At 53.5% G+C, this 24,875-nt stretch overlaps 5 protein-coding genes across 7 annotated transcripts in view; 2 read left to right on the top strand and 3 right to left on the bottom strand.

Moving 5' to 3' along the window:
* The window catches only part of TLN1 (talin 1), a 30,486-nt gene extending 27,412 nt beyond the window's left edge, over window positions 1–3,074 (bottom strand). Inside the window, exon 1 of the mRNA XM_036433354.2 lies at window positions 2,937–3,074. The gene's annotated coding sequence lies outside the window, so the exon portion shown is untranslated. The remainder of the gene's footprint in view (window positions 1–2,936) is intronic.
* Window positions 440–18,785, bottom strand: GBA2 (glucosylceramidase beta 2). The gene is made up of 18 exons (XM_036433366.2): window positions 18,451–18,785; window positions 15,147–15,238; window positions 14,758–14,873; window positions 11,740–11,958; window positions 10,956–11,195; window positions 10,623–10,725; window positions 10,332–10,485; window positions 10,116–10,241; window positions 9,747–9,919; window positions 9,409–9,513; window positions 9,104–9,211; window positions 8,856–9,007; window positions 8,634–8,740; window positions 8,343–8,485; window positions 8,146–8,261; window positions 7,867–8,058; window positions 2,937–7,575; window positions 440–806 (listed from the first exon to the last, which is right to left on the bottom strand). Exons 1-17 carry the CDS (start codon window positions 18,783–18,785, stop codon window positions 7,300–7,302), a joined length of 2,757 nt encoding a protein of 918 aa, XP_036289259.1. The 3' UTR covers window positions 440–806; window positions 2,937–7,299.
* CREB3 (cAMP responsive element binding protein 3) lies at window positions 3,644–7,136 on the top strand. The gene is made up of 9 exons (XM_036433393.2): window positions 3,644–3,775; window positions 3,874–4,021; window positions 4,096–4,163; window positions 4,274–4,363; window positions 5,111–5,217; window positions 5,325–5,393; window positions 6,277–6,352; window positions 6,446–6,530; window positions 6,610–7,136. The coding sequence occupies exons 1-9, from the start codon at window positions 3,647–3,649 to the stop codon at window positions 6,912–6,914; spliced, it is 1,077 nt and encodes a 358-aa protein (XP_036289286.1). The 5' UTR covers window positions 3,644–3,646; the 3' UTR covers window positions 6,915–7,136.
* On the top strand, window positions 8,162–23,765 carry RGP1 (RGP1 homolog, RAB6A GEF complex partner 1). 3 transcript variants are annotated; one of them, XM_036433389.1, is made up of 9 exons: window positions 8,162–8,283; window positions 19,835–19,969; window positions 20,536–20,672; window positions 20,967–21,050; window positions 21,141–21,290; window positions 21,565–21,711; window positions 21,927–22,054; window positions 22,244–22,433; window positions 23,362–23,765. In XM_036433389.1, exons 2-9 carry the CDS (start codon window positions 19,854–19,856, stop codon window positions 23,583–23,585), a joined length of 1,176 nt encoding a protein of 391 aa, XP_036289282.1. In that variant the 5' UTR covers window positions 8,162–8,283; window positions 19,835–19,853; the 3' UTR covers window positions 23,586–23,765. The 3 variants fall into 3 exon arrangements, with proteins under 3 accessions (XP_036289282.1, XP_036289281.1, XP_036289283.1); XM_036433388.2 differs by lacking the exon at window positions 8,162–8,283 and adding an exon at window positions 19,315–19,458; XM_036433390.2 differs by lacking the exons at window positions 8,162–8,283; window positions 19,835–19,969 and adding an exon at window positions 19,994–20,119.
* LOC118716343 (microseminoprotein, prostate associated) lies at window positions 23,662–24,875 on the bottom strand. The gene is made up of 3 exons (XM_036433422.2): window positions 24,681–24,875; window positions 24,369–24,477; window positions 23,662–23,991 (listed from the first exon to the last, which is right to left on the bottom strand). The coding sequence occupies exons 1-3, from the start codon at window positions 24,808–24,810 to the stop codon at window positions 23,811–23,813; spliced, it is 420 nt and encodes a 139-aa protein (XP_036289315.1). The 5' UTR covers window positions 24,811–24,875; the 3' UTR covers window positions 23,662–23,810.

Genomic DNA, 24,875 nt, shown 5'->3' with positions numbered 1-24,875 from the left:
CACATTATCTCGGCCACACAGCCCCTCCACAGATCCCATCACAACCACATTATCTTCCCATAAAGACCTCACCGCCCCCCCCCCCACACACACAGCTTCCCCACAAGTACACCTCTATCGGCAAGCACAACTGTCACCCACATCTCTTCTCCCCCTGCGTAGATATTCTCCCTCCATTCACCCAGCATTTCTGAAGTCCCGCTGCAGGGAAGACGCTGGGAGCCAAGAGTAAGCCCTCCCAGTTTTTGCTCTCCTGGGGCTCCCAGTCAGATCAGTGGGTACGTGAAGCACAGAATTGTCATTAGAGGGCAGGATGTGGTAAAAGCCGAGAGGTGTGTGCTCAGGGGAGGATGCCTGTAGGTTAGGGAAGGACCAAAGAGTCTCCATGAGAAATGCCCTTAGAAGTTAGGATTAAAAAAAAAAAAGTAATATAAAAATATCAGTGATCTGTCTTTTTATTTACTATATGTCCATTGCTTTGTACACATTTCATTCAATCCTTACAACAACCCTGCAAGGTAGGTGTCATTATTTCCATTCTTACAGGTTATGAAACTGAGGTTCGAAGACGTGCAACGCTTGTTCAAGGTACTTGTCCAAAGTCACACACCTAAGCTGTGAAGCCACGATCCGAACCCGGGTCTCTCTGCCTCCAAAGCCCAAGCTCTCCACTATCCCAGCCGCCGCCGATGAGTCAGGGGCAGCATTCCAGGCAGAGAGAATAGCATAAGCAAAGGTGAAGAAGCAGGAAATCACGTAGGAGCATTCGGGGAAGTGAGTAGACAGGCTGGCTGAAGCACAGGTACCTGCAAGGGAGCAGTGACGGGGAAGTCAGGGTTAGATGAAAAGGCCAGGCAGGACTAGAGAGAAGTATGAGGGACGTGACCTACTGGAGGGTGGCAGGCGGCTAAGGGAGGCTGTGAGGAGAGAAGGGAAATATCAGAACTGGACTTCAGAAAAATACCTCTGGGCAGTTACCTTGGAGATGAGAAACGAGACACTGCATTTGCACAAGGGAGAGGTAATGAAGCCGGAGACAGAATAGGGGAGAGAAGGATGTCACTCATTAGAAAGTTAAAGAGGTAGAACAGACAGGATCTGATATGACAGTATGTTCTGTCAGCCATCAGGGACCAGAACCCAAAGTCAGGCTGGGTTTCCAAGGACCCAAAGGGCCTGGCTTCTTGTCATTAACAAGCCACTCAGAAGCTGGGGCAGCTTGAGTTTAGGTGAGAAACTGGGAAGGGGGAAAGAAAGGATCAGGCTGAGTTGGGAATGTGAAGATGGGGATGTGGTTAGGCTGCGGGGGGTGGGGGGATGGTGGAAGGGGAGGGGGATGTGGTTAGTACTAGGTAGGGGCAGAAGGTTAGTGCACTGTGCCAGATGGGTACTAGATTTACTGGTGTGATCACTTTGTAAGGTATACAAATGCCTAAACACCCTGTTGCACACCTGAAATTAATATATGCCAACTGCAATATATTAAAAAAAAAACATCAAAAGCATGTGCATACCTCCTCTTAAAATTAAAAAAAGAGAAAAAAAAGGGATGGGGTTAGTTAGTGTATCAGGCTGGAAATGGGACAGACAAGGCATAGAGGGAGTCTGGGAAGATGGCAGTAGGATAATCAGTCACCGGATCAGGCTGGGCGAAGGGGAAGAATAATTGTGTGGACAGTGGCTAAATCAGGGAGTGATGAAGTGAGGTCAGAGGCTAGGTCGGGCTCCAGAAGGCTGAGCAGAGATGGGGCTGTGGTCAGCGGCTAAATTAGGCTGGGAGGGAGGAAGAGTGAAGGAAGGGACACGGGCGGTGTCTAAGTAAAGCTGGAGTTGGGGATGGGGGATGGGATGGGGTCAGGCTGAGGAAGGGACAGTGCTATGGTCAGTGACAGGGTCATGCTGGGAGTGACTTGGGGGTGTGGTCAGTGGCCTGGCTGGGCGTGGGATCTGCAAGACCCAGTTTCCTCTTTGGGTCTCATTTCCTCTTTTCTGTTTGGGGAGTGGGGGAAGGGGATCTACAACTTAGACCAAGAAATTAAGGAGGCTTAGAATCAGGGGACAGCACATAGCGTGGACCAGGGTTACTTGCCAGTACTGTTGGGCTGGGCGTAGGGTATTCGGCAGATGACTGAGAAGCATGCAGATGAATGAGTGAGTGCAAATGATGGGCGAGTGCTATGAGATGATGGGAAAGCTCAGATTTGGAACTGTCAATTCCTTAAATTTTACTTCCCTCGGCTCATCTACCCTGACTTCAACCACAACCCCTAGAACTGACCCTAATTCCCAACGTTAACCTTGACCCTCATTTGTTTCCTGTTTCCCCAAACCGGCTTTGACATTCATCCCTTTCCTGACCCGTCCCTCCACTGTTTAGTCTTAAAACTGACTATGCCATGGTTCTCTAATCCCCCAAAACGGAATTTCTAACCAATTCCTGTTGTTGACTCTGAACGCTGACTTACGCTGGCCATCCTAGAAAACAAAATGATCTTACATCCAAACTTTACGTCCATCAAACCGACCTGACACACTAGTAACTCTTACATTTTTATCTCGGGCTATATCACTTATGAAGTCACCTTGATTCCTAAACGCAATGCCCCCTAATCCCAGGTTCACCCAAAGCTCTCCTACCCACCCCTACTCGCCTATTAGCAAACCTCAACGCCGCTCGCCGCCCCGCACCTCACTGTCACCCCACTCCCCATCCTCCCCCAAACTTATCTGAGTCAGAGGACCGCTCCCAGGAGGGCCTGGCTCCCGCAGAAGGGTCTAACTTTAAATTCCGAGCCCAAACCGAAATAGACTGGACGCTGACCTCTCCCAGCCCCGAAACAGGAGGCGCAGGAGAGTCAGGGGCCCCGCCCGCCCGCCTCCCGGGCCCGGCCTCGCGGCCCCACCCAACAGCTCCCGCTCGGCCCGGTCGGACGTACCTGCGCTGCCTGGCTTACGCCCCGCCCGCCGGCCCGCTAGCCGGCTCGTTCTCCCGGGGACTCTCAGGATCCGGCCTCGCCCTCCCTTCGGCTCTGTCTTAGGCCACTTCCGTCCCCGGAACGTCCCCCACCCGTGGGCGGCGCCCTGGGCCCGCGCTCTATGGTTGCGGGAGCTGCAGGAAGCTGCTCTGGCTCCGGCTCTCGATGCTCGGGATCCCACAGACCAGCGGCCACCTCCGCCAGCAGGAAGCAAGGGCGCGGCGCAGCCCGGGAGGAAAAGCGCGCTCCAGCTGCGCTCCAGTTCCCCTTTAGCCTCTGATCCTCCGTTTCCTTAGCCCGGGGCGAAGGCGGAGCCAGGTGCCCAGAATGCCCGCCCTCGGGGTGTGCGGCAGCGGCAGGGACGTCCTCTCTATTTGCATAGCTCCCGGGACGTGGCGCCGCACGTAGCCCACTTCCGCGTTCCCGGGAACTTCAAGTCCCAGAATGCCTCGGGGGCCCGCGCGTCACTTCCGCTGTGTTGGAAGCTGCGGAAAACCGAGACGGGGAGGCGGTGGAAAGCTGGCTGAAGAGGGAGTAGCGGATAGGTGGGGCCGTCTGACAGCCGGTGGGTATTGTGCATGGGATTCGGGGTTGGGGCCAGGTGGAGGGGGGAACTCCTGTGTTATGTCCTCTTCCCCTCCTCCCCCCCACCCCCCGAGTAGATTTCCCCTATGGAGCTGGCGTTGGACCCGGGTGAACGGGACCTGCTGGGCTTCCTGCTAGAGGAAAGCGGAGATTTGGGGGCGGCGCCCGAGGAGGCCTCGGAGGCTCCACTGGACTGGGAGTTGCCGCTTTCTGAGGTGGGTGGGGGCTCTGAGTCCGGTTGGCGCGGGCTGGGGTGTTCGTGGGGCAAGGGTGGTGATATAGGTCAAGAACTGTTCATTTGAACCCTGTACAGACACTGAGCGATTGGGACGTAGAGGATTTCCTGAACTCCCTGCCGAGTCCCTCAGACTCGTTGACTATTTTTGGCGACTCTAATCCCTGCCTTGTCCACCACGACCACACCTACTCTCTCTCACAAGAACATGTTTCCATAGATCTAGGTGAGCATGAAATAGTAAAGTTTGGGGGGAAGGAGAGGATTCGTGGGCCTGGCTATTCACTTTCCCTTTTGCAGCTAGTGGGAGCTGTGGAAAAGAGGAGATCCAGATGACGCCACTGCACGTGGAGGACCCGGCAGAGCAGGTACTTTGATTTACAGGAGGATTATTCCCACATTACAGAGGTGGGGCCGGATTCCTCATTCCTCTCTGACATCCCTTTGCAACTCTGCTGCCCACCTTTCCTAACCCCAGGAGATTGTTGGGCTGATGCTGACAGATGAGGAAAAGAGGCTGTTGGAGCAGGAGGGGCTTACTCTGCCTGAAACACTGCCTCTCACTAAGGTAGGACTTCCATTGGTTCAGTAAAGGCTGGAGGGGGGTTGTGAGTCCCAAATAGGCCAGTTGTTAATTTTATCAGTAACTTGAAAAGGGACTGAAGTGAGAAACTTAGCAAATTTGCTGTTAATAGGAAACTGGGGGATGTAGTTAATATGCTAGATGCAGGGGCAGATCCTGGTTTTGTGGAGCTTACACCAATTTCCCTGTTCTCTTTAAGAGAGATTTCAAAAGTGTTAGTGCATTAGTAGTATTATGTCTACCGGTACTAAGAAGTTGAATGGGGTTTGGAGGCTGTATCAACAGAGCTATTGCCTTTAGAAGGGCGGTTCCTATCTTGTTCTTCATTATACTGGCCACACCACATCTTAGTGTCCACTTTTGAGCCCAGATGTTAAAAGGATGTGGTCTATTCTGAGGAGATAAACGAGTTAAATTCTTGTCCAGATTAACTGAGGAAATGTTGAGTGCCTTAAAATAGCTAAGGATCATTAATTTTTTCTGTATGGCCCCAGAGATTAGGTATTAGGTAAGTGTAATGGATGGAAGGCAGGTGTTGGCTCAGGATAGGATTTTTAATCAATAAAATTGTTAAAAATGGTCTGGCCTGTGAGGGTGTTAACAGCTGGTCCTTGGGGGCCAGAACTGAAGTGCCTGTTGGTAAGGGAAGCTGTAGAAGGGATTCCTGCATTGGGAAGATGATTGAACTTTCCAACTCTTGGATCTGAGACCCCTTTCCTTTTATTCTCTCAGATGGAGGAACAAGTCCTGAAACGAGTGCGGAGGAAGATCCGAAATAAGAAGTCTGCTCAGGAGAGCCGCAGGAAGAAGAAGGTGTATGTGGGAGGTTTAGAGAGCAGGTATAACGGGAGCGGGACTCTGGGGCTGGGGGAACAGTAGTTGGAAGAGGGAGGTCTTTGGAAGAGAGGATACAGGCCATATTCCCACATCCCTGTTATTCCCTCAGGGTCTTGAAATACACAGCCCAGAACCTGGAGCTACAGAACAAAGTACAGCTCCTGGAGGAACAGAACCTGTAAGCACCTCTCTGTAACATCACTCCCTTTTCCCGCTGTCTCACTTTTTCCCTGCTCCACACTTGATTTCCAACCGGGCAGCTCCCACATGCAAAGTCTGATTCTTTGCCCTTATTTGGTTTGATTGTAAGAAGCTCACAGTATGGGGAATAAAATCACACATAACAAAGGATAAGTTAAGTATCAAGAAAGACAAGAGGACCCTACTGGAGTGGTTCAGTGGTTGAGTGTCGACCAATGAACCAGGTCACAGTTCGAATCCTGCTCAGGGTACATACACAGGTTGTGGGTTTGATCCCCAGTGTGGGGCACGCAGGAGGCAGCCAATCAGTGATTCTCTCCCATCACGGATGTTTCTCTCTCCCTCTCTGAAATCATTAAAAATATATTTAAAAAAAAGAGAAAGACCTCATGGGGCAGATGACATTTAATAATAGATAGGATTCTGGGAGTTGGGGTGGGGAATATAGATGGGAAGGAGCATTTTAGGGAGATAACACAGCATAGTTCAGTTTGGCTGGAACCCTAACATAGGTGAGTTGAGCCAGAACATAGAGAACCTAGACTGCCTGGTGAGGGTTATGTGTGTAGCTAATTAGGCAGTGTAGAACCACTGACTGTTTGCAAAGGAGTTTAAGGCAGGGCAGGGCAGAGGTGTGTATTTGTTTTAATGAAGAACTTTGTCCACAGAGAGGAGGAAGTCATTTGCCAAAACAGGACTTAAAGAGAATTACTGTTTCTAGGTCTCTCTCATGTATACAGGTGTACATGTTATTAAATTTTTAGAGGATCTAGTGCACAGGTGGAGGGGTGGCCTTTACAGAAAGGCTTCATTGTATCTCAGGGTGCCAGGCTAGGGCTGCTAACTGTCCCATCTTCTAGGTCCCTCCTGGACCAGCTGAGGAGACTGCAGGCCGTGGTGACTCAGATCTCTAACAGCAGCAGCGCCTGCGTCCTGGTAAGGATGGTGATGGAAGGAAAGATCCTGCTTCCCGGTGCAGGGATGGGTGCAATCCGGAGCTCTTCAACATTTCCTTTTCTCCTGTTCCAGGTCCTACTGTTCTTCTTCTGTCTCGCCCTTGCACCTGCTATGTACTCCTCTGGCACCAGGGGGAGCCTGCCAGCTGAGCATGGAGGTGAGGGGCTTGAGGATAGTTTTATGGGTGAACTAGTGGGAGAAACCTGGCCTGCTTCTAACGAGTCTTTTCTTCTCAGTATTATCCCGCCAGCTTCGTGCCCTCCCTCATCTGCTGGAGCTGTCGGCCCTGCAGTCGGAGGTACCAAAGGATAGCTCAGACAGTGGGCTCCAGGCTCCTGGCAACTCTTGCTGCCTGCCCTCCCACATGCCTCAGGCTCCTGGCACAGAACCTCCTCTGAAATTGCCACTCCCTGATCCCTTTTCAAAGTTTGCCTGCCTGGGTCCCATCCTTCCCCTGGATGCAAATCTCACAAGAGAAGAGGGATGGCTCCCTGCCCACAGCCCTGTATCTGTTATCTTGCAGGGCAGATACTCAGGCTAGATGGGAGGCCAAATGAAAAGGAATAAGAGAAGGCTAGTTTTAGCTTCTGTGCCCTGTCAGGATGCCTTAGGGCTCAAACACACCACACTTACCATCTTTCTGGGTCCTTTATTTGTACCCATATATGTCTATCACCCCATGAATGGACCTGGGGGAATCAACTGACCTTGAACATTTCATGCAGTGAGGGGATGGGATAAGGAAATAAATAAGTGGTTCTGATGCGTGGGTTACCCTCAACTCCTTTCCTGGTGTGGCTGGTGGGGAGAAGGGAAGGGAAGCATGATTGTCCTAGTGGCTCAGGGTTGCAGAAGACTGGGATGATGGGGAAGAGCAAATGCCAGGTGGGATTTATGTTAGTGCTTCCCTCCCATAGTTCAGGGGTTCACTCTGGACTTGGGTTTGCCATGACTCCCTTTGGTCCGAGTTTAGACCCTTTGCTTAGTCCTGTGCCTTGTTCAGCTATTGGTCTGGAGGCCTTTTTATGTTGCTGCTGCAGAGCCAGCTGCATGGCCCAGATGCTCAGTGGCCGCATGTAGGCCAGAGAGCGGAACACTCGCTTTTGGCAGTATGCCTCTGGGGTCTGGAAGCCCAGGCCCAGGCGCTCCCACACTGTTCGGTAGCAGCCTTCAGCTGTCTGGAAGCCCTCCCACGTCAGGCCCTGTAAGGAGAGATGGCAGTCACATTAGTTGGCACCCCCTGAATGGTCTCTTGAACTGGACAGATGGAGGCAATGGGGTCTCTGCCCTCAAGCAGTTCCCAGCTAATGGGGGAGATAAATTTAACCCACAGACAGGTGACTAAAGGCAAGAGCAGTAATGCATGCCAGGGAAAAGAGGCAGGCTTTCTAGGTGAATAGATGGCATGCGTTAGGCAGTGCAGATAATTGAGGGCTAAGGAAGTGCTGGGCCATGAGACAGATGGTGGAGAGATGGGGAAGGCAGTGCATTACCTCCTGGATCATGGTGGCTGCCAGCCCGTAGACCACGCCCACCCAGACTTCATCAGACTGGACACTGGATCTATCAGGGACACCCTGGGGCTGCATCCCATTCACGGCCCCCATGGTCCCTCCTGCAAAGGCCTGGACATTGAGCTCAAAGATAGTCTGGAGAGCACGAACCACGTGTTGGGTAGGAAATACCTAGAGGGGCAAAGGCAGAAACACGGTCTCTTAAACTTGCTTCTTCCCAGAAAAACCCAACTGGTTCCTCCTCCTAGTCCCTCTCACCTCAGTTTCTCCTTCTCCTAGGCCACTAGCCCTCAGGAACCACTGGCCAGCACACTGGTCAGACATGATGCTACAGGATTGAGGCAGAGAGCTGCAATCATAGTTGTAATAGCGGCCTGGAGTGGAGGAAGGGCAAAAGTAAGTCTCCTTGTATTTCCACAGCTGCCTTAAGACTCCTTAGGAATACTCCAACTCACCATTCCATAGCAGCCTCTCATAGGCTTGCTGGCCCCGGCTAAGGATGGAAGAAAACTTATCTTGAATGTCCTGTGTCCCACACAGAGCAGCCATCCGGACCATCACAGCCACAGCTGCCAGCCACAGTCCTCCACAGTAAGCACTGACGGGGAAAACGGGTTTAGGGGTCACTCTGGCAGCTCCAGCCATTCCCATGCCATATAACAGGCAATGAGTCTCTCTTCCTTGGGCCCACATCCCTTGGTGCTTAGTTGCCATCTCAGGCCCCCTGTACATCCCTGTCCCCCAACCTGGGGCCTGTGGTGACCCAAGCATCGTAGGTCTGGTCTGCATAGCCTCCATTTTCAATGAGTCCATCTTGGTCCTTGTCAAACTTCATTTCAGACTCCATCACGGCCTAGAGAGGGAGCAAGATAGGGAAGACCTAGATGGTAAGGAAAGACAACAGCCAGCTATCTGTCCCCAAACACCAGTCATGCTCCTGGACTGGCCACTGTACATGCATCCCTTACCAGACACACAGGCCACATGTCCCTCAGGAAGCCCTGGTCCCCTGTCAGGTAAAAGTCCCGATAAACCTGCAGCACAAACTTCAAATTCAGGTCCTTCCAGTCAGCAGTGTCATGGATCACATACGCATTGACCCGGAGCCATGGCTCGTCATCTGCAGGAGGGAAGGGAACTTGGTTAACTTGTGTTGGTGGTAGGGAGAGGGTGCAAAAGTTGAGGGAAGCTGACCTTGAGGTGGAAGGACTTTTACCTGGGTCCCCAATATCATGGGGGATGACGTTCCTCCTTTTCACAGGCGCCATTACCCCACTCATCAGGTACCGTCGACATGTTAGGTCTTCCCCAAGTGTGGCCAGGGCTGGGGAAGCAAACATACAAGTGGGGGGAGAGAATGGGCAGCCTTGGGGTGGTGTAGAGCTGTGGGTGTGACCCCAGAAGGAAACCAGTAAACAGGGTATAGGTATATTTTGGGGGAAAGGATAATGTGAGGGACCACAAAGGTTCAAGGGTCGGGGGAAGCAAAGGGGGCAGAAGAGGCACAAAAGAGACCCTCACCCATGTCATACTGCAGGCTGAGTTCGAGTTTGGGCCATAGCATGATGAGGGCGAAGGAAGCGTAGAAGTGGACATCGTATGTGTTATACATGCGATATTCCTGGCCTGGAGGAATGAGGGATACACAATGTTGCCAGAATTCCTCTTCGTATTCCCCTCCCTACTTAGCTTGCCCTCTGGAGTTGGGGGTGGGGCGCTGTCACACTCTATACCTGCCAGTTACCCCTCATCCCAACCAGTGACCTGGGCAGGCAACACTTACCATCCTGCCTGGTGGTAGGGCACTAACTGGCCTCACAGATACGGCCTGCCATACTATGGCCACCAGCAGCCCGTACCTTCAAGGTAGCCAAATCGACCATACTCCGTGAGGAGGGGGCGGAGCTGACACATGCTCCCTCCCAGCTCCTCCGGCAGGGAGTCCTCAGGAACTTCCAGCCACACTGTGCCTCCATCAGCCAGGAAGTATAGTTCATTGAAGAGTGCAGATTTGTACCAGGCAGGCAAGGACCTGCGGAGTCAGGAGGGGGTGGTCTAGTAAGTGTGGACCTCCCAGGAGAGGAAGGACTTGGGGGTTCAGTTGAGTGGGGGCACCAAGTGAAGCCCAGCTCAACTCTGCTGCCTTTGGTGGGTGGAGAGTGAATTAAGGAGTCCTAATTGGAGTGTGAGTGCCTGGGAGAAAGGGGAGAGATGGGCCCCATTGACACCTGTCATCCAATACTGGGCTCTGCCAAGCTGAGATCCTCTCTTCCCAGTCTGGGTATTGGCACAGTGCATAGTGACTGAGGGCGGGTGCCGCATCACCATCTGAGCCAAAGAACCTTGTGTATCGCCTGGGGTGAGAAGAAAGGGGAGGGATAAGAACATGGGCTCCAGGTCAGACCCTACCACCTTGGATCCCTATACTCTCTCTGTCCCCTCACCTGTGGTAGACCTGGCCCTGACCTCCAAACGTGATTCTGGGCATGTCCCAGGCCAGTGAGAACTCCAGGCAGCACCGGCCTCGAGGTGGCAGCTTACTCGTAACACACACAGCCCCAGCGATGCCTTCCCCTTTCTGCGAGAGGGTGCTTGGACCTGAGAGAAGCACAGAAGCCTTCATCCCCAAGGATCCCAAAGATGGGAGCAAGGCCAATTCATTACCAGGCCTCCCACCTGCTCTCAAGACAGGGACAGCCTCTTTCCCACCACCTCCCTGTGAGACCCCCCATCACCAGCAGGGGAGTCCAGCTGTCCATCCTGAAGTAGATCCTGCCACACCTGCTGCCCAGTGCCGTCAGGGTCAAAAGCTGTGACGTGGGTTACCGTCGTGTCTGCCTGTTAAAGGGCCAAAAGCTGTAAAGGGAAGCTCTAAAGAACGCTGGCTTCCAGTCTGCTCTAGCTCTTGTGTATTCCCACCTCCTCCAAGTTCCACAGGCTTATGGGCCGTGGTGAGTGGGACTCGGGTGTTTAGGGAATGAAGAGAGCATCGTGGGATGGGGTGGGCTCGGGCTGGCTGGGAGTAGGGGTTTGGGTTAAGGTACAGTACAGGACAGGCTGCTCCATACCGTGAGTCGTGCAGCCACAGCCATCGTGTAGGGATTTGGAAGGGTCGGATGATGCAGCAGCAGCCCCCGGATGGTCTCCCCGTTTCGCTCCAGACAGAAGGGCTCATTCCACAAACCCCCTGAGGCATCGTCCCGACCTCCCAGGCCATTCCGCATGGAGAACATGATGGACACATCCAGGGCTTCATCGCCTCCGTTTTCCACGTCCCACACAAAGACTCCTACAGGCAGACTGCTGTCCTGGGAGCAAGAGATCAGACTCAGATGGTCCGAGTGTGGCTCCTCCTGGGCCCACTCTCCATGGCCAAGCCTCGTACCAAGGACCTGACTCAAATACCCCCAATATATTCTCCCAATAAAAGAATTAAAAAAAAAATTTTTTTTGATTTCAGAGAAAGGAGAGGAGAGGGGGAGAGAGAGAACCATTGATAGGAGAGAAGCATCAATCGGCTGCCTCCTGCATGCCCCCTACTAGAGATCAAGCCTGCGACCTGAGCATATGCCCTGACTGGGAATCAAACAAGTGGACTCCTGCTGCATGGGCGATGCTGAACTTACTGAGCCACATCGCCTGGGCCTCCCAAAATATTCTTGATTCCCACTAGCATCCCCCTATATTCCCAGGCAGGCTATCTACCAGGAGACAGAAGACCAGGTGGGCAGTGATCCTGGAAACCCAGTATAATGTTCATGCTCCAACCTCTTTCACAGGTCATGGACTTCCAGCAGAGACAGGTCCCAGGGAAGGGAGGACAATGGAGGAAACACAGAGGTGGAATCTCACCTGGTAGTCATGGGGCAAGATGGGTGTGATCTGGCGGCAGGTGAGGGTGACATTCTGGCCAGGAAGCTGATAGACAGTCCAAGCTCGGGGATACAGGGCATGGTAGAATGCAAAGAACCCACACAGGCCCCAGTTCCAGCTGCGCAAGACACTTGGGCGCTCCACGGACAGGACTTGCTGGTACACAGTCTGCCCTTCCCGACGCAAGCACACTGTGAACTAAACCAAGAAAGAAGATAGGCTAGAACCTGGTAATCCACAGGCACTTCACACTAGCCTCCCTCCCTTCAAAGTAGCTCCTCCGGTTCCAGAGCCTGCAATGGTTACCATTGCCCCACAGCCTCACTCACCCCTAGGCCTTTCCCCAAGCTCAGGGAGTCACCACCAAGTCTGGCCTCCTTCTCCATCAATCTCCCAGACTTCCTCTCCCTTCTCACCACCGTGGTCTTCTTGCCCTAAGCCAGGCCCTCACCATCTCTGCTTTTACCCTCTAGCCCTACTCACCTGGGTATCATGATCTTTCTTATGGACAAATCAAGATGTGTTAGTCCTTGTTTATGTTCCAGTGGCTCCCCACGGCCTTCAGACTAAACTCTTCTACTTGGATTTCAAGACCTTGATCTGGTCTGTCCCTGCTCATTAGACTCATTACCTGTTGAAGCACCTATATTCTGGTCATATCAAATAATCTATGCCTCGAGCACACTACATTTCCTCCATGCCTTTGCCCATGCTCATTCTACATCTGGTGAAACACCCCCATTCTTTTAGGCTGAGGCCAAATGCCATCTCTTCTCTTCAATCATTGAGTCATTCTCCTGTGTATCCCCCAGCCTCTGATACGTGACAATGTGTTTATCGACATTCTGACTCTGACGGCTCCATGGGTTGAGGGCAGGGACCCTCTCTAGTTCCCGGAGGTTCCCCTCTCCAGCTATGTCTCCCAATCAGCCAGGCAGAGTTGGCATGAGTAGGAAGAGAAGGGCAAAGTCTGCAGCGGTGTCCCTTTGTGCTCAGTGTCTCTCTCATTTTGGCATTGATGTGGCCTCACAGTGTCTATTTTCTCAAAGTCCCCTAATAACCCCCCCCCCCCCGCCCCAGGAAAAATTTAAGCTTGCCTGGTCGGCGTGGCTCAGTGGTTGAGCATCAACCTATGAACCAGGAGGTCATGGTCCAATTCCTAGTCAGGGCACAAACCCGGGTTGCGGGCTTGATCCCCAGCGTGGGGTGTGCAGGAGGCAACTGATCGGTACGCTCTCATTATTGATGTTTCTATCTCTTTTTCTCCCTCTCCCTTCCTCTATAAAATCAATAAAAATTTTTTTTTTTTTTTAAATTTAAGCTTTGCCTGGCCAGGTGGTTCAGTTAGTAAGAGTAGCATCCCATACAACAAAAAGGTTGCAGGTTTAATTCAGACAGGGCACATACCTAGGTCACCAGTTCAATCTCTGGTTGGCACATATAGGAGACAACCAATCAATGTTTTTCTTCCTCCGTACCCTTTTCTCTAAAAAATCAGTAAAAATATGCCCTCAGGTGAGAACTTGGGGAAAAAAAAAAAAAGATTTAAGCTTCTGGAGGGTAGGGGTTGAGGGGTTGATAGCTCTTCCCTTGGTTCAGAGTATGTCTGATATTGCTAAGCATATATATACCTTTTTTGTTTTGTTTTTTGTTTTGTAATAGTAGATAATGGTTAAGACCATGACTCTTTTTAAAAAAAACACATATATTTTTATTGATTTCAGAGAGGTAGGGAGAGGGAGTGAGAGGGAGACAAAAGCATCAATGATGAGAGAGAATAATCGATTGGCTACCTTCTACACATCCCACACTGGGAATCAAATCTGCAGCCCGGGCATGTGTCCTGATCAGGAATTGAACCATAACCTCCTGGTTCATAGGTTCATAAGTTTGACGTTCAAACACTGAACAACAAAAGGGTGGGCAAGACCATGGACTCTGAACCACAGAGGGAACTGAATCCCAGCGCTTCCCTTTACCAGCCCATATGACCTTGGGCACGTTACTAAACTTCTTTAGATCTTAGTTTCCTCTTTTGTAAACGGGTATAATAATATACTTACCTTAAAGGATTGTCTTTAAGTATTAAATATTACACAAAAATGCTAACACATGTTAAGCATGCAATAATTACTTTAACTGTAGAGTCATGATTCTGGAAGGCATTCCCCTGGGGATACCTGAGTGATGAGCCAGAAAGGAAGCTTGGGACCATTGGGCAGGGTTGGTAAAACTAACCAGGAAGGGCATTGTCATTAATTGGACTCAACGTCTGCTAGTCATTTCTCCTTTGAAGATGAGCTGAAGCTGGAGGCATCCCTTAGACAGGAAATAGGAACTTGGTGGACAGCTCAACATGAGAGGTCACTAGAGAGAGATGATGAAAAGTAGATCACATGCCTCTGGCAATCTCAGCCCAGGAAGGAACAGAGGGAAAAGAAGCAAAGCTTCAGAAAGGGAAGAAGGCTAGAAGTCTGTGTTGGGAGATGAGGGGCTTCTCAGGCCCTCAGCCAGAGAGACCAGAGAGTGATCACCAGCAGAGGAGCTGGCCTCTGGCTGAGGGCTGGCAAATCAGGGTGAGCAGCTGGTGCTTTATATGCATCTGTTTTCCTCAGGCATTTGCAGTCATTGGTTTTGTTTTCCCGTCTGGTCCTACCATGTGTTCTTTCAACCAGGTGAAGTGCTCTGGGAATTCTCTGCACTCTGTCGCTGGGTACTGGCTCAGCTAGTGGACAGCACGTAGGCAGGAGGCATTTATTAGTGAAATGGAGGGCACAGAGGTGCCAGGCAGGGCTGTCAACTCTTTCAAGGAGTGTGTACTCTGTGAGTGTCTCATCCCTATAGTACACAGAGCTGGGTACACAGAAAGCATCCTAAAAGGTCTTACTGGACTGAATCATTTACACATCTGCCTGCCACATCCTACACTGGCCAAGAGGTCCTTCCTGGTGTGGGGAGGTACTGTCTTGGCCCTCTCCTCCACCACCTCGCTCTTACTTGGTCAGCAATGACTGTCCGGTGCTGGTACATTCCAGGATTAAGCTGCCAACGACAGAACTGGCCTCGCCAGCCTCGGGTTATGGTGCCTCCCCCGATGCCCCCCAAGGGACAACCTAGAAAGAGAATGAGGACCGTTACTAGGGTAATGGGTAGAGGGAAACAAGCCATTTCTCACTTTCTAGACTATGAAGATGGGTTCCTCTAAAAACCATGGGAATATGAAATCAACACGTATACTTTAACTTATACAATGTTACGTCAATTATATCAATAAAGCTGGGGGGGGGGACCTCTAAGATATGGGGCAGTAAAGATTGCCTAAGTGGAAACATCTCTGCCTCACTCTGCGCCCTCTCTGAGCAGGGCAGAGCTGGGGTGGGGCTCACCATAGATCTGTCTCAGGGGTACACTGTTGATGAGGTCGATGAAAGGTTTCTTCTTCTCCACCTGAGTCTTCCGGTACCACCACTGCAAGTACCTGAGAGCAAGAGGCAGAGTGAACGGAAGGGCTGTGGGCAGTGCCTTCCTGGCTGCAGCCACCTACCTCTCTCTGGACACGCAGCTGTGATTTCCCATCACATGTTCTAGGGATCCAACACCTTTGCTCCCAAACCTCCTCCTCTCAGCTTCTCTACAGAACAAGGTCCCCTCATCTTCCCAGTCCCCCGCTTACAGTGTGGGACTGACTTTGTTACTTTTCTCTAGTCTCCTCAGGAGCTTTCTGCTCTTTCCTCACCTCTAACTCCACTGCCACTGCTTTACTTACCCGGCAGCTTTTGTCCGAGGTGTTGAAAGGACCAGTTATGATTTCTAAGCTTAAGCTTTGTGGTTTTGCTCTTTTGTAATATCCCGGTAAAGTCTTAAAAAAAAAAAAAAACCTCCACATTTCCCTGGGTTTGTCACAGCTCTGAGTCCCATGGGCAACTGGTTCTGTTTGGGATTCAATGACATCTGTCCTAGACCCGTCTTCTAATCTTACTTTCTTGCAACCCCTGCCCTGCAAGTCTCTCTCCCAATTCTACTCCCTACCCAGCCATTTTATAGTCACTATTCAAGCGCAACACTTACAACCAGGCACTTGTGTAAGTAACCCTCTGAGCCTCAGTTTCCTCATCTACAAAATGAGGATGACTCCTGTCCTATCAAACTACCCACCTCATGGAATGAGCAAATGACATACTAGGTAGGAAAGCCATAAAGTGGAATACCTGTGTCAGGTATGACCATTACTTGTACATACACTATCTCAATTCCCAATCAGATGCTGTCTTGTTATTTCAGAGTTCCTCACGTGAGTCTGACATACTTCTAAGTTCCTTGGGGAAAGGGACAGTGACAAAGACTAGTTGATTGTTATCCGTTGCTTCAAGCACAGGGCAGGGCACATGGTCAACAGTCAATAAATATTTGCTGAATTTACATGATTGTACAAACAGTGGGGCATAAGAGAGAGGAACACAGACCAGAGCAAGGGGAGGAGAAACGAGCCTAAAGAATAGGGAAGTTACATTCTGGGGGGCAGGAGGAAAGGGAGGGAAGACAAAGGATGAGAAGATGGCAGATGATCCTTCCTGACAACTTAGAGGAAACTGGACTCTGAGAGGCCAGAAAGGATTGGTGAAGAGAAAGAGAGTGCATGGGCATTAGGGCAATGAGGAAGAAATGCGATATGAGAACAAGCAGAACAAAGGAGTATCTAGTATAGAACTAGAATGAATGGACTCGGTCTGGAAGGGAGAGCAATCAAACTGAGTTCTTACCACACAGAGGCCTAGAGAACTCTGTCTGTCTGGCGCTCCTGATTAGAGTACCCTCAGTTCAGCTTTCTCTTAGGTTTCTCCCATTCCCTGAATTTGGCAGTTGACCATTCTTGACCTATTTGGCCTTTTCCATAATTTCAGCCCCAACTTAAGAATTATCACTCAGAAGTCTTCCTTGTCTCACCCCTGCTTTCTCCCCAGGGCAAGACCTCATCCCATTCCAAAGCCTGTGTCAATGGCCTGCACCCTATCCTGACATGGGAAGCCAAGGTCCAGGGGCCTGAGCGTAGCGTCAGGCCTCTGATTCAGCTCACACAGAGGGACACGGGTAGGATACCCACCTGCTTTTCTTTTAAATCCTCACCTGAGGATACATTTTTATTGATTTTAAAGGAAGGGGAAAGGAGAGATAAAGGGATAGAAACGTTGATGAGAAACATCTTAAAAGAGAGAGAGAGAGAGTGGGAGAAACATCAATGTGGGAAACATTGATTGGTTGCCTCCCGTATGTGTCCCGACTAAGTATGTGCCCTGACTGGGAATTGAACCTGCAACCTTTTGGTGTAGAGGATAATGCTCCAACCAACTGAGCCACCATCTGTTCTTGACCTCAATGTCCCCACCACATGCACCCCAAAGTGCTTCTCTTAGCACCTGGGCTCTGAGACCCACCCCCTCCCAAATAAAACATGGTGTCTACATTCTGTTTTGACCCAAACGTTGAGCTAGGGATGACTTTTCTCTGGTGCTGGCCACCCTGAGTTACTAGCAAAGGAGAGGACCAGACCCTTCCCACTACCCAGGGCTGGGCTTAGGTAAATGGACTCCCCACCTAACCCCAAAGCACTGAATGGGAAAGGAAAGGATCCATTTATTTATTTCTTAAAATCCTCACCAGAGGATATATTTTTTCATTGATTCTAGAGAAAGAGGAAGGAATAGGGGATGGAGAAAGGGAGGGAGAGGGAGAGAACAACAACACATCGATGTGAGAGAAACATCCATCGATTGCCTCATGCACGGGCCCTGACTGGGAATTCAACCCTCGACCTTTCGGTGAATGGAACGTCATTCTAACCATTGAGCAACCCAGCCAGGGTAGGGAAGCATATCAGGGCTGCATTTCACAGCCCTCAAGACTCCCTCCATGGCTCTGTGTTTACTGTAGAATGACTCAGGATGACCTGCCTTTGCCCTCACATCCACCTGTTCCTGTTAGTAGGTCTCATTCTCTCATCTCTCGTTTTTTAATTCGTTGGGGAACGGAGGGCTCTAGAGGAGTCCTACAGCCAGAGTGAGCTCCTCGGGCGTCTGCAGTCCTTCGGTAGGGAGTGCGGGGGCAAGGGAGACACCAGGGAAGGCTCTGGAAGGCTATTCCTAAGAGCTCTGGGGACACTATGGCAGTGCCTCTCTGATCAGAGCGGAGCGAACAGCACCCCTCATCACCCTCTCAGGACTGAGAGCAGGCAGCCTGGGAACTACAGCGTGATGGGTGCTGGACTGGAATGCGGTGTGCCTGCTGCTCAGGGGATTCTGAGACCCACCCCCTCCCAAATAAAACAACACTGTGTCAGCACCTCAGCGGCCACACTATCCTTTCCTATCCTACCACAACACAGAGCTAACTCCGAAGACCAACCTTTGGAGAAGAGGGAGTGTCTGAGAGGGAGCTTAACGGGAAAGGCTGGCCGCAGGCCTAGATGTTTCTGCTCTTTCCTACTTAAAGGCAGGTGACTGGGAGGAAAGGGTTGCAACAAGATGTGACCCGGTCTTACTCTTCAAACCCAAGGCTGAGAATACGTTGGGGATAAAGGCCACTTGATTGGGACAAGGCACGGACCTGCTTTCTCACCCCTGCCCACTCCTGCCGGCAGTCTTGTGCCGGAACAAAGTGAAGCCTCCGGGACTCGAGGCAGTGGGATCTACTCACCTCAAGCCCATGCCCAGATGCTTTATCAGGTTGCTGAGGGAGATGTCATTGGCATTAAAGGGTTTCCTCTTCTCAGCAAACTCGTGAGCCAAGCAGATGCGCCAGCCAAAGGAAGGCACCTGGTAGCCCTCAGCTTGCCCCTCGTAGGAAGCCATCAGCTGCCCAGGGTCCTCCGGATTGCTGTAGCCCAGCTCATTTTGGGATCGGCTGTCCTCGGGGCTCTCGCAGTCAGTAACCTGCACGGCCTCAGAGTCTCCTGTGTCGTTAGGGCAGTAAACCCGTGGGTCCCCTTTGGCACAGCCGGTCTGCTCCGAGGCGGGGACTCCGGTTCCCATGCTCCCTGGATCCTGGGTCCCCACGACCTCGATGGCCCCAGGTCCCGCGCCTTCGGATACAAAGTATCTCGCCAACCAAATGCAGAAGCGGGTGCCGATCGGGGTCCGGTGCCGGTGCCGTCCCGGAGGGTCGGCCGCTGGGGGAAGAAGCTGCGGCGAGCAGGTGCCTCCGTGGAGCCCGGGGGCTGTGGCTGCTGCTGCGGCGGCGGAGGCGACGGCAGTGAAGCCGCCGCCTCGGGCTCCCCGTCGTCGTCTCTCCGGGGCCTGGGCGGGAAGGGTCGGGCCTCGTCGTCATTGGGCCGCGATGATGAGCTAGCCCGGCCAAAGGGCGACTACTGGGCCAGCGGGAAGGGGAGGGGCCGCCCGCCAGGCGCCGCCCCCGGGACCGGCCTGGGCGCGCGCGCGGCGGCCTCCGCCTTGAACCCGGGCCGCGGCCCCAGGTCCCCCTGGGGTGGGCGCCGGGTCCCGCCGGCCGGGGATGGACAGCGCCCGCGCCCAGGTGCCGGGGCCGTGGGAAGGTGACCCGCGGCGGCAGGACGCGAGCCCCTTCCGGTCCGGCCCGCCGGGTGCTTCCGGCAGGAAGGGGCTCGGCCCCGGGAGGGGGCTGAAGGGAAGTCCCGCCTCCACCGCGGACGCCAGTCACTCTCGGGGCCGGGCCGGGAGGGGCGGACAGGTGAGGCCTCTGAGCGCCGGGACCCCCGTGTCCACCTGGCGCGGTGCCCGGGCCGCGGGCGCCGGGTGACGGGGGTCCGTGGTCGGGGACGGGACGTGGAGACCTGAGGGAAGGGGGCAGAGGCCGGGCTGGGGGTTTAGGGGGGGCGGGGGACTAGCCAGGTACCGAGAGGAAGGAGGGCAGCTGGGGCCCGAGCGGCCCCCTCCGCCTGGGCAGCGCCGGCCCCTACCGCCCGCCTCCCCGCACCCAGAGGCAGGCGCTTCCCTCCGACACCGGGGTGCTGGCCGCCCGTCTTTTCCGTCCTCACCCCCGGGCTCCACGCAGACACCCCTCCCTGCCGTGGGCCTGGCTTCTGACCCGCTTTGTTCCCTCCCAGGTCCGAGTCAGGAGCTGACATGATCGAAGTGGTGGCAGAGCTGAGCCGAGGTCCTGTGTTTCTGGCGGGGGAGGCGCTGGAGTGCGTGGTGACCGTCACCAACCCTCTGCCCCCCACCGCCACCTCGGCATCCAGGTGGGAGTGCTGGTGCTGAAGGAGTGAGTGGCCCTCTGGGAGAAGGCCTGGTGTCTGCAGTGCGGAGCCAGAGCCCAGCTGGTCCTGTGGCTACACACCCCTTCCTGCGCATTGTGCTGTCATTGCAGCAGAGGCCGTTTAACCCATGGGGCTGACATAGCCCTCCACTCTCCGTCCTCCCGCTTTCCCCATTCCCTTTTACCCACAGTGCACTTCTCTACTCAGTGGTCTCTTTTTCTTTTTCTTGAATATGTTGGTTAATAAAATTATATAGGCTTCAAGTGTGCAGTTCTGTCATACCATCTGTATATTGTACAGTGTGCTGCTCACTACCCAAAGTCAAGTCTCCCACCACCATTCATCCCCTTTGCCCTCTTCTGCCTTCCCCACACCCCTCTTCCTTCTGGTAATAATGGCTTCTTTTTTGGGGTCCCGGATTTCCCGGCCCTAAGACAGCACCTAACCATGTTGGTCCCTAGACAGTGTGTGTGGTAGGGAGGGCGTTTGGGGGAGCTTTGGTGAGGTCAGGAACTCCCCGCTGATGCCTCCCTTACTCCCTCCCATAGTGAGGCTCTGGCCTGGGCCAGCGCCCAGATCCACTGCCAGTTCCATGCCAGCGAGAGTCGAGTAGCACTGCCTCCCCCGGACTCCAATCAGCCAGATGTTCAGCCTGAGAGCCAGACTGTCTTTCTACCACACCGAGGTTAGAGATGGGGCATTTGGTGGGAACGGGGTAATGGTGTCCGAAGGGTGACGTTTTAACTTGTTCCAGCGGGTCATTACAGTCTCCGTGCCTTGGGAGTATGGGGGTGGGGTGGGGGAGGGGAATGCAGCTGTTGCTTTGGGGCTGTAAGACTGTTGCTATCTCACAAGAAAAGGGGGATAGCTTACCGTGAGCTGTCATTTGTTGGCAGTGCTTACTGCCCCCACCTGATGTGCTGGCCTCGTCCAGCACCGGCCAACGGGATCGTTAAACTGCGGTCCTTGTCTTTTTTAGGTGAGAGGGGTCAGTGTATCCTTTCCACTCCACCAAAGATCCTATTCTGTGACCTGAGGCTGGACCCCGGGGAGTCCAAATCGTGTAAGTGACTGTCTCCCACCCCGCCGGAGCTCCCCGGAGGGAGGGCTGCTCTGCCTGCCTCCGCCGCCCTGACTGCTGCTTCCCAACCAGACTCCTACAGCGAAGTGCTGCCCATAGAGGGACCGCCCTCCTTCCGAGGCCAGTCAGTTAAGTATGTCTACAAACTGACCATCGGCTGCCAGCGTGTCAACTCACCCATCACTTTGCTCAGGGTCCCTCTGAGAGTCCTTGTGCTGACAGGTGAGTAAGGGTTCCTGGGGGGAAGGGCTAGGAAGAGCCTCACCAAAGCAGAAGTGGGGTTTAGAGAGCTTGTGAGAGGGGCTGGAGGGGAGCTTCCTGGTCTCAGGGGAGGTATGCAGGGGCCGTAGCGGGAGGGCTCTGGGGAAGAGGTGTAGATGTGTGTCCCAGCCATGTCCCCCCTTACCTCCAGCCCTCTGAGGCTGGAGTCCAGACCCACCTTCTGCTCTCACTCTGTTCCCTCCCAGCACTACTTCTCTGCTCATTTTCTTCCTAGGCCTTCAGGATGTCCGGTTTCCCCAGGATGAGGCTGTGGCCCCATCCAGTCCGTTCTTGGAGGAGGATGAAGGTGGGAAGAAGGATACATGGCTAGCCGAGCTGGCTGGGGAGCGCCTCATGGCGGCCACATCCTGCCGCAGCCTCCGTGAGAATCCTTTCCAGATTGTCTCACCCCCTCCTCCCCTCAAGGTGTTCCTGTCTCAGGGGCAAGTCCTCCTCCCTGCCGCATGCTTCTGAGGATCCACTGATAGCTCCCCCCAGATTAGATTATAAAGAAGAGCCCCACCTTTTGGCATCTGGCTCCACGCCCTAGGCCTTCTCCAGTGTGAACTGGAGGCTTACAGTGTCCTGTTTCCCCAGATCTATACAATATCAGTGATGGCCGAGGAAAAGTTGGGACATTCGGCATCTTCAAATCTGTGTACAGACTTGGCGAGGACGTGGTGGGAACCTTAAACTTAGGGGAAGGAACTGTAGCGTGTTTGCAGGTGAGGAGGGAGAGGGGCTTATGGGACTCTGGGCCTGAAGGGCTAGGGCAGCAGAGGGGCCTGCGTAAAGAGGGCGGTATGTATACGTGGATAGTGGGGTCCCTGTAAAGCAGGTTGAGGGTGGGCTGCCCTCTCACCCGGAGCCGGCAGCTCCCGGTGCCTGCTGGCACACACTTTTCTTGCTCCCAGTTTTCAGTGAGTTTGCAGACAGAGGAGCGGGTGCAGCCGGAGTACCAGCGGCGCCGTGGGGCAGGGGGTGCCCCCGCAGTGTCCCACGTGACTCACGCCCGGCACCAGGAGTCCTGCCTCCATACGACCAGAACCAGCTTCTCCCTCCCCATCCCTCTCAGCTCCACCCCAGGCTTCTGCACCGCCATTGGTGAGACCCTGACCACTGTCGGAGGTGGGGGAGAGGGAGCAAAATACCGTTCTTAGGTACAATGTGATGGATCCTGATTCCCAACACTGACACACACCCTGCATCCAGTGTCTGACCCTTGACACTCTCTGAGCTCTTCAACCTGTTTTCTAGATGCACTGACCCCTAAACGCTGAACCGCTTTGGAGCTCTCCGTCCCTACCCATTCTCACAGGGACCTGCGATTCACTGATCGCTGATTCCCTAGCCCCGTGGTCGGCAAACCGCGGCTCGCGAGCCACATGCGGCTCTTTGGCCCCTTGAGTGTGGCTCTTCCACAAAATACCACGTGCAGGCGCGCATACAGTGCGATTGAAGCTTTGTGGCCCGTGCTCAGAAGTCGGTTTTCGGCCTATTTTGGAGAAGTCTGTTTTGAAGAAGTGGCGTCAGAACCCTCAAGGGGCCAGCCTCGGTTTGCCGACCACGGCCTAGCCCAGGGGTTGGCAGATCATCAGTCCGCAGAGCCAAATATCAACACTACAAGGATTGAAATTTCTTCTGAGAGCCAAATTTTTAAACTTAAACTTCTTCTATCGCCACTTCTTCAAAATAGACTCGCCCAGGCCATGGTATTTTGTGGAAGAGCCACACTCAAGGGGCCAAAGAGCCGCATGTGGCTCGCGAGCCGCGGTTTTAGGCTATCAAATCTTGACTGTCTCACATTTGGGCTATTAGATTCTTGACGTTGCTGTCCTTATTGTCACGTTCTGGTTAACCCACTGGATTACTTAAAAAAACACACACAAAAACAACAAACCTCGATCCTAGCTCCCTGTCCTGTGATTTCTCCCCCTCCTCCCAAATACAGGTTTTTGTAATTTGCTAACCATGCCCTGCCATTGGCTTTTAATTCTAGCTTCTAACGCCCCTGTCTATGTCTTTATTCCAGTGTCCCTGAAGTGGCGATTGCATTTTGAATTTGTAACATCCCGAGAACCGGGTTTGGAACTCCTGCCTCCTGTGGAACAGCCCGAGCCTGTCACCTGGACAGGGCCCGAGCAAGTGCCCGTGGACACCTTCAGCTGGGACCTCCCCATCAAGGTGCTGCCCACAAGCCCGACCCTGGCCTCGTATGCAGCCCCGGGCCCCAGTACCAGCACCATAACCATCTGAACCTGGCCCACCGCAGCACTCCCTCCTTCAGGATCCTCAGAACCCGGCACCTGGACTCCAGTAGGGCCCCTTGTCCCCACCGGGGGCCCAGTGGCACGGACAATGAGAAGCAGGCGTTCAGCTGTAGCATTAATTTATTTATTCGGAATAAATTGGCAGCTGCTAGTGGTTTCCCTGGAAGTGGCAGCAGCAGTGGGCAGTCAGCAGAAGGGCGGTCGGTTGAGATTAGCCGGAGTGGGGAGCAGGAGCCCCAGGAACAGGGGTGTTAGCCGAGCCCCACTCTGGGTCAGGCCCTCCCCCTTTGCAGGGCAGCCGAGGGTCAGATTTCTGCACCAGGGAGAACTGGCAGGTTCCCGCCTCCTGCCGGACCTCGCACTCGGCAGGGAAGTCGATGGGATGCTGGGACCTGGGGACCCAAAGGATGGGGGAGGAGTCAGCACAGTGAAGGGCCACCTTCCCCTCCCGCATCCCCTTCCTCCCCACAGTCCTCCCAGAGCTCCCCTCAGGGCCCCTCTGTTCCCCCAACTAAATTCTCACCGCCATAGCTGGATCATAGCTGGATTTACTTTTATTTCATAGCAGCAATATTTTCCTTCTAGCCCCACCCCTGCCTCCCTCACTGCGTAGCCTGAAGCTTTCTCTCTCACACTCTTACTGTTACCTTCAGGTTCAGCCAGCCTCAGACTGCTGTTCTGTTCACTCTAGCACGACAGAATCTAGTAACCATGCCCCGGCCCTCTCTCACATCAGAGCCACTCTCTCTGGCCATTTACGGTCACTCACGTGTCGCAGCAGCCCACACCGACAGGATGCAGACAGGTGCAGTGGAAGCAGTCCTTGCGGAGCCAGGACTCGCCCAGGGTGAAATATTTCCCCTCATAGCGGCAGGGGGCTAGGGAAGAACAGGAAGTGTTAGCGTATAGGGGAGCGGTGGCGGCAGACGGAATCATCCTGGGGTAGGAGAGAGCCGAGGGCACGCTCTCCCCATGTTTAGTCTTTCCTGTTTCTGAGTGACCCCAATCATCTCTGAGCCCCCCTCCATCCAGTGAATGCTCTCTGCTCCTTTTCCTTTCCCAATGCCTCACCCAGCATTACCTTGAGCTTGGAAGTAGCATTTGCTGTGGACTCCGGGGTGCTGAAGGAGCAGAGAGATCACCAAGCAGATGATCCCCCAGCCTCGCGGGATCCCCTTAGCCTGTCCACCCCAGAGCATCCTGAGGGCCATTCCTGGAGCACAGCCCTTTGGGACCCTCTTGGCTTGTCAGGCTCCTCCGGTCTTGTCTCCCTGGC

The sequence above is a fragment of the Pipistrellus kuhlii genome, unplaced genomic scaffold (assembly GCF_014108245.1).
Source record: "Pipistrellus kuhlii isolate mPipKuh1 unplaced genomic scaffold, mPipKuh1.p scaffold_m20_p_12, whole genome shotgun sequence".
Taxonomy (NCBI): Eukaryota; Metazoa; Chordata; class Mammalia; order Chiroptera; family Vespertilionidae; genus Pipistrellus; species Pipistrellus kuhlii.
This window is presented reverse-complemented; position numbering and strand designations above follow the sequence as displayed.

What these genes read in the sequence shown, in the direction of transcription:
- CREB3 (XM_036433393.2), top strand. Translation starts at nt 3,647, where the DNA reads ATGGAGCTGGCGTTGGACCCGGGTGAACGGGACCTGCTGGGCTTCCTG. An exon ending in AAACACTGCCTCTCACTAAG is followed by an intron (nt 4,364 to 5,110) that starts GTAGGACTTCCA and finishes TTATTCTCTCAG; the next exon opens with ATGGAGGAACAAGTCCTGAA. An exon ending in CCTGCCAGCTGAGCATGGAG is followed by an intron (nt 6,531 to 6,609) that starts GTGAGGGGCTTG and finishes TTTTCTTCTCAG; the next exon opens with TATTATCCCGCCAGCTTCGT.
- GBA2 (XM_036433366.2), bottom strand. Translation starts at nt 18,785, where the DNA reads ATGGGAACCGGAGTCCCCGCCTCGGAGCAGACCGGCTGTGCCAAAGGG. An exon ending in TCTTGCCCCATGACTACCAG is followed by an intron (nt 11,196 to 11,739) that starts GTGAGATTCCAC and finishes TCTTGCTCCCAG; the next exon opens with GACAGCAGTCTGCCTGTAGG. An exon ending in TGAGAGGCTGCTATGGAATG is followed by an intron (nt 8,262 to 8,342) that starts GTGAGTTGGAGT and finishes CCTCCACTCCAG; the next exon opens with GCCGCTATTACAACTATGAT.
- RGP1 (XM_036433389.1), top strand. Translation starts at nt 19,854, where the DNA reads ATGATCGAAGTGGTGGCAGAGCTGAGCCGAGGTCCTGTGTTTCTGGCG. An exon ending in CACATCCTGCCGCAGCCTCC is followed by an intron (nt 21,712 to 21,926) that starts GTGAGAATCCTT and finishes CTGTTTCCCCAG; the next exon opens with ATCTATACAATATCAGTGAT. An exon ending in AGGCTTCTGCACCGCCATTG is followed by an intron (nt 22,434 to 23,361) that starts GTGAGACCCTGA and finishes TCTTTATTCCAG; the next exon opens with TGTCCCTGAAGTGGCGATTG.
- LOC118716343 (XM_036433422.2), bottom strand. Translation starts at nt 24,810, where the DNA reads ATGGCCCTCAGGATGCTCTGGGGTGGACAGGCTAAGGGGATCCCGCGA. An exon ending in ATGCTACTTCCAAGCTCAAG is followed by an intron (nt 24,478 to 24,680) that starts GTAATGCTGGGT and finishes GTTCTTCCCTAG; the next exon opens with CCCCCTGCCGCTATGAGGGG. An exon ending in GGTGTGGGCTGCTGCGACAC is followed by an intron (nt 23,992 to 24,368) that starts GTGAGTGACCGT and finishes TTGGGTCCCCAG; the next exon opens with GTCCCAGCATCCCATCGACT.